This window comes from Acyrthosiphon pisum, chromosome X (genome assembly GCF_005508785.2).
Source record: "Acyrthosiphon pisum isolate AL4f chromosome X, pea_aphid_22Mar2018_4r6ur, whole genome shotgun sequence".
NCBI lineage: Eukaryota > Metazoa > Arthropoda > Insecta > Hemiptera > Aphididae > Acyrthosiphon > Acyrthosiphon pisum.
Genome location: NC_042493.1, coordinates 117167732 through 117174646, shown reverse-complemented (window position 1 = coordinate 117174646; position 6915 = coordinate 117167732). Strand labels below are relative to the sequence as shown.

The following is a 6915-nucleotide window of genomic DNA, read 5'->3' as shown; positions in this document are numbered from 1 at the left end:
ATGGCGGGTGGAGATGATGCTGAGCTCGAGCGTACAGAACGCGCGGTAGAGCGCGCCAAGACTAAGCGATCGACTGTGATAAACCAGATTAAAAATGTGCATCAGTATGCGCTTCGACTTAAGGCGGAGCCCGAGTTAGGTCCGACTGTGACAAGTCTAGCCGGTGATTTGGATGCGCTGTGGATACAGTGTAGAACTGAGGATGATGCCGTGTTGGACGGCTTGGTTGAGCTCGGTAGGCTCTCCGAGTATAACGAGGCGTTATTGGCCGAGGTGCGGACTTGTATTAGTGCTTGTAAGATTGCGGCGGCGACGTTAGTCCCTAAGGGAGCTGAGGCTGTCGATGTTTCGTACCTTAAGGAGACGTTAGGGTCAACCGGTGCGTCCGCGCGAAATCCCGCGCACGATCACGCTAAACCGTCAGCACGGTTACCGGAGATTCCGCTCCCGGAGTTCAACGGAGATTTCCGACTATGGCCCACGTTTCGCGACCGATTTACAGCACAAGTTGATTCGCGTGATATTTCCAACATCGATAAAATGTATTATTTAATAGGGTGTCTCAAGGGCGACGCGGCGGAGGCGTTACGTGGTATTCCGGTGTCCGCAGATAATTATGTGCTCGCATGGTCCGTTTTATCCGAGCGGTTTTATCGACCGCGATTAGTTGCTACGTCATTAGTTGACAAATTGTTAAACTCGCCGTCTATGTCGCAGGAGTCGTTATCGGACCTTAATAATTTCGTAAGCACTTTTAACGAAGGTATTTCGCTACTCGAAGCGCTCAATGTACCGAACATGGGCTCTTTCATTTTATTCACGGTCGCGTTCCGACGTTTACCTGTAGCTACGCGTAAATTATTCGAGTCGGATAGTAAGGCGGAGTATCCGTCAATTGGCGAATTATTAAAATTTGTCCGCACGCGCGTGTCGATATTGGAAGTCGTTAGTGATCCGCCGAAGGTTGGTACCTCTGCCGCGCAAGCATCCAAGGCGGGCAAGCCGTCAGGTATAGCGCGCAAGGTGGGAGATTACGTCGGGAAGTCGAACGGTCCCCGGCCGATGTCGTTCGTAACGGCTAAGGGGGACGCGACTTGTCCGTGTTGTGCCGAATCGCACGCGTTAGGCATTTGTGCGCGTTTTAAGTCGTGGTCGGCCAAAGGTCGTACCAAATGGGCCCGTGAGAATCGTGTGTGTTTTAATTGCTTAAATGTTGGTCATTGGATTCAAAAATGTAAGTCGAAGCCTAATTGTAAGGAATGTTCGCGCAAGCACCACACGCTTCTACACTTGTCACCCGACGAGCTGCAGGGCGGGGAGGAACCACCACCGGTCGAACCGGCGGTGTGTGCGTCTGTTGTGAATCCCCCGTCCCTCCACCGGTCGTCCGCTGTTGTTTTAGGTACCGCGCTCGTGCACGTGCGAGATAACACCGGTTCGGTGAAAACAATGCGTGCGTTAATGGACAGCGCGTCGCAGATCAGCGCCGTTACCGCCGCGTGCGTAAAACGACTAGGTTTAAAAATATCGCGGTGGACTGCACCGATAAGCGGGTTGTCGGGGACAACAGTCGCTGAAGTTCAAGGTCAGGTTGAGTGCATAGTACAGCCGCGTTTCGCGTCTGATCCGATTCTGCCGGTGCAGGCATGGGTGTTACCAACCATCACGACCGATTTACCTCAAAAGTCATTATCAATAGATATTAAGAATCGATATTCTAATCTCGCGCTCGCGGATCCATCCTTTCATTTGACGTCGCCGATCGACTTGTTGTTGGGAGGGGACGTGTACGGTTCTATCATGGACGGGCGTAAGGTGTCGATCGACAGTACATTACCTACTGCATTTAGTTCGGTGTTCGGCTGGATCCTTATCGGCCCGGTTCCCGATCGCGCAAATTGTTATTATCAGTCGTTGCCGGTGTCAATGACCGCGTCGATAGAGGGGATAATGGAGCGCTTTTGGCACGTCGAGGAGCCCGAGGACGCGCCCGTTACGTTTACCGAGGAGGGGAGCTGCGAACAGATATTCCGCGACGAAGCTACGCGTTTGACATCAGGTCGTTTCGCGGTTCCGTTACCATTTCGCGCGCCGGCAGAAACGTTCGTTGGGTCTCGCGAGGTAGCTACACGGCGTTTTGACGCTATCGAGCGTAAACTATCTGCGAGTCCCGTATTAAAATCGTTATACGTTAATTTTATGTCTGAATATATCGCATTAGGACACATGTCAGTGGCGACTTCCCCGGGGCGATATATAATCCCCCACCATGCTGTTTACCGTCCGGAAGTCGATCCTAATAAAATTCGTGTAGTATTCGACGCGTCCGCGCGATGTTTTCGCGGACCGTCGTTAAATGAGTGTTTGTGGCCAGGCCCAAAATTACAACAGGATATTGTGGATGTTCTAACTCGTTTTCGCGTTCACAAATATACGTTTACTACGGACATCTGTAAGATGTACCGTCAGATTTTAATTTTGCCGGAATATCGCAAATTCCAACATGTGTTGTGGCGCGCGTCGCCGCATGATGAATTACGTGAGTATGAGTTGCACACCGTGACGTACGGTGTGAATTGTGCCCCGTATCTCGCCTTACGCGTTTTGCAGGCCATCGCGTCGACCGATTGCGACGGTTTAGATTCTGTACGTAACGCGCTCGAGTACCAAACGTATGTCGACGACATTTGTGACGGCGCTGACACGATTTCCGACGTGTTGAAACTTCAGTCGGATTTGGTCTCTGTTTTAAGTAAGTCAGGTTTAGAGCTAAAGAAATGGGCCTCGAACACGCCGGCCGTGTTGCAAGCTGTTCCGGCCGCCGATCGCGCGTGCGCGCCAATGCCGTTTGGTGATGACGACGGATACGGCACTAAGGTGTTGGGTCTGGCGTGGCATCCCGACCAAGATTATTTTTGTTGCGCGTTAAGTCTCGAACCGTCGCCTGTCTTTACGAAGCGCGGTATTTTATCGCTTGTTGCTCGCATTTTTGACCCGTTAGGTCTTTTCGGTCCCGTGGTGTTTCTCGCGAAATCGATCATGCAGCGGACGTGGCGACACAGTGTCGCATGGGACGACCCGCTGCCGGACGATATTCACGCAGACTGGGTCGCATTTGTCTCCGAGTTACCGTCGTTATTAGGTGTCCGTGTACCGCGACATATTAACGGCCGTCAAGGCGCTCCCTGTTATTTGTTAGGATTTTGCGATGCGTCACAGGTCGGGTACGCGGCTGTCGTGTACGTGCGGATGATAAATATCGAAGTGGACAAGTCAGTGTTTCTAATTGGTACTAAGACCAAGTTAGCTCCGACGAAAGCGTTAACGGTCCCGAGACTAGAGTTGAATGCTGCAGTATTGTTAGCCCGTTGGTTAGGTCGCATTCAAAAAATATTATCGCCGCAACTCGATGTTGTCGGTTTACGGGCTTGGTCGGACTCCACGATCGTGCTGTCGTGGTTGACAGCCCCCCATGAATCATTCAAAGTTTATGTGTCTAATCGAGTACACCAAATTCGCTCTTTATTGCCGGATTGTTATTGGCAACACATCGTGTCGGCCGATAATCCCGCCGACTGCGCGTCGCGAGGCGTCATGCCGGCAGCTTTAGCGCGACTTGATTTGTATTGGCGTGGTCCACAGATAGCGTACGGCGAGCCATCGGAATGGGACGATTCCCGCCCGTCGCTACCTCTGTGTGACCTGCCTGAATTGCGCGTAGTGTCGTGTGCCGCGCGCGTTGACAACGAAGAGAGGGAGTGGTTTGTTCGTTTTTCTAATTTTGATCGCATGTTGCGTGTAGTCGCGTATATGCGACGTTTTGTAGAGGCTTGTCACCGAAACGTCGCGCTCCGGCGGAGTGGGGTGACGGGGTCGGTAGTAACGCCAGGTTCGGATGTGAGCGTCCCCACCTTTCTACGAAAAAACGAGTTAGATATCGCTGCGCGTGTGTTGGCGGCGGAGTCGCAACGCGTACACTTTGCCGTGCTGCGGCAGGAGTTGGCCGCGGGGGCCCGCATTTCCTCGAAACCGCTAGCGCGATTAGCTCCATTCATTGACACTGCAGGTATAGTCCGCGTAGGCGGCCGTTTACGGCACTCGTTATTAAATTATGATTGTAAACACCCGGTTCTATTAGCAAAACGATCGCATTACGCGATGTTGCTGTGCCGCCGATGGCATTTATTATCGGGTCACGCAGGTCCACGGGTATTGGCTGCGTTAATTGCACGCCAGTATTGGGTGATGTCGCTCCGTTCCGTGTTGCACAATGTTTTAATAAATTGTACTGTGTGTGTTAGGTTAGATGCGAAACCATCGTATCCCTTTATGGCTGATTTACCGGGTCCGCGTGTAAAGCCGCGTCGACCGTTCGAACAAGTAGGGGTCGATTATGCGGGACCTTTACAATTGAAAGAGCTGCGGCTGCGCAAATCGCGCATGTTTAAAATTTACATTGCCGTTTTCGTGTGCTTCACGACTAAAGCCGTCCACCTTGAAGTGGTAACGGAGTTGTCCACTGACGCGTTTTTGGCCGCGTTCGACCGATTCGTCGCGCGCCGCGGGTTACCCGCCGACGTGTATTCCGACTGCGGCACTAATTTTGTCGGCGCTGATAAGCAGTTGCGCGCATTAATACAAAGTCCCGAGGGCCAGACCGCCGTTGCAAATTTTCGCGCGATGTGTACGTGGCACTTTAACCCTCCGAGTGCACCTCACTTTGGGGGTCTGTGGGAGGCGGCCGTTCGGTCTACGAAGAGGTTGTTAGTCCGGGTGATAGGAACCCATGTGTTTACGTACGAGGAGTTTACCACAGTGTTAACCCGCATAGAAGCGGTGTTAAATTCGCGCCCGCTGACGCCCGCCTCGACCGATCCGCACGATTTGGAGTGTTTGACTCCCGGGCATTTTTTGATTGGGCAACCGCTACTCGCCGTACCGCCGAGATCGGGCCCCGAGCCCGCCCGTAACCTTTCTGATCGGTGGAAGTTATTGGATCAATGTCACCGTGCGTTTTGGCGTCGTTGGTCAGCCGAGTACCTAACCACTCTGCAAAGCAGACCAAAGTGGACCGAGGGGGTTCCCAACCTTAGTCTCAACGACATGGTCGTCGTGATCGACAGCCAGAGTCCACCGTTGTTATGGCGCCTCGGCCGTGTGATCGAGTTGTTGCCAGGTTCCGACGGTCACGTCCGTGTCGCTCGGATCCTCACGCGCGCTGGTGTAGTTACGCGCCCTGTGGTCAAGTTGGTAAAGTTACCGACCAATGTTCTATCTTAGCACATTTAAGCACTGTGCCCCCACCGGGATTCCCCGTCGCGCCTGGGCCTTTCGACGCACCGCACCACCTCGCTATTTATGTTGCCGTGTGCTTGTTGAGGGCGGACGGTGGTCGGGGGTGCACAATAATAATATGTTCCTTGAATTGTTTATTGTATTACATTTATTATTTTTATGTGTTATTTATTGATTATTATATTATGTCATAATAGTTACGAACCTTATGTTCATTGAATTATTTTTTTGTATGTTAATTCTACCTCAACATGGAGTTAGAATATTATTTATAGCTGGTACGTTAAAAAAAAAAAAAAATGTGAACCACTGACTCGGCCTAGGGGTCTAAACATCTGATCATGATCGGCACGGCATCAGATGACATCACCAGCGTCCAGTTCCGGTTCTCGACTCAGGTCTTTTGTGAGATGGTTCTCACGGCGGGGAGGATGTTCGAACGCGGAACGGGTTTGCCGCCAAAAGCACGGACGCTCCAAGTCGCGTTCCATATCGAAGTTCCTACGCTTTCCCCCTCCGCAGTCCCGCGCCGCCGTCGCTGGCCGGCGAGCTGGCCATCGGCTGTCGTGCACAATATATATCAAAATTGTCTTTTTCTAGCGGTTGAACATAGCGCAACGTCCGCGCTACCGTTCTCCGCATTGTGTCGTGCGTGTCCCCAAACCCTCGTGTGAACACGAGGTGTGTTAGGCCCGAGCTGTGATCAGCGGCCACTATTCTTACGAATAAAATTTTAAGCTTCGCTTTGTTATACGCGCCCGTTGCGTCGCGTTACTTAACACTTTTGCACGCACCGAGTGTAGTCCCGTGTGAACACGTAAAACCGTCTGTCGACGCCGTCGTGATCGACACCCGACGTCGAGTTGAACATCGCACTTCGCTCTCGATATACGTCATTCTATAGTAATCCGCGTGATCGCGATCGTTTATTACGTGCTGAGGCCAGGAAGCAGATCGCGCCGCGCACTACCCGCGCTGAAATCGATTGCCTATTTTCCGACGACGAGCTGAGAACATTGTCCGCCGTCGCCGTTCCGGCGAGGAGCCACATTGGTCGCCGACCGAGAATATCGTCACGTCGTCGAGCTACGCCGTCACCGAATCAGGTTGATCAGTTTATTTAGTCACCCGCGTGGTCAGTGGGCTGATGTAAAATTATAATTATTGTTCGCCAGCTATGGTAAATTAGTTTTAAGTTTATTATTATTATTCTGGGCGCCCGCTTATCAAATTATTATTGTACCTAAAAATACATGTGTTTCCGACCCACTAAATTTGTTTTTGACCTACTTATTGCGTAACCCGGTCCCGCTCCAGCTTTCAGCACATTACGCGAGTCGTTGCCGACAACCGCCATACCCGTAGGATCGGTAACGGCGCAACATTTTGGTAGCAGAGCGTGGTTCTGGACTTTGTAGGGAGGTTCAGCAGCGTTTTGTGTTGATTGCCGGGGCGCGTGGGTGGCCCGCGTGTGGGCGCACAGTGCTTTGGTAGGGAAAAAAATAGTAGTATTATAATTTAGTATATCGTTCATTGCGCGAAGCCGTGATTAAAACGCGCGGTGACAGGGTGATATAAGGTACCAGTTACCAGGGTACCATAGTAGGTACCATAGTAGTC

The 6915-nt window shown here is 51.8% G+C and overlaps 1 protein-coding gene across 1 annotated transcript; it reads left to right on the top strand.

Annotated features, from left to right (window-relative positions):
- LOC103310776 lies at nt 1-5280 on the top strand. The gene has a single exon (XM_008190097.1). It carries the CDS (start codon nt 1-3, stop codon nt 5278-5280), a length of 5280 nt encoding a protein of 1759 aa, XP_008188319.1.
- Nucleotides 5281-6915: the final 1635 nt, after the last annotated feature.

What these genes read in the sequence shown, in the direction of transcription:
- LOC103310776 (XM_008190097.1), top strand. Translation starts at nt 1, where the DNA reads ATGGCGGGTGGAGATGATGCTGAGCTCGAGCGTACAGAACGCGCGGTA.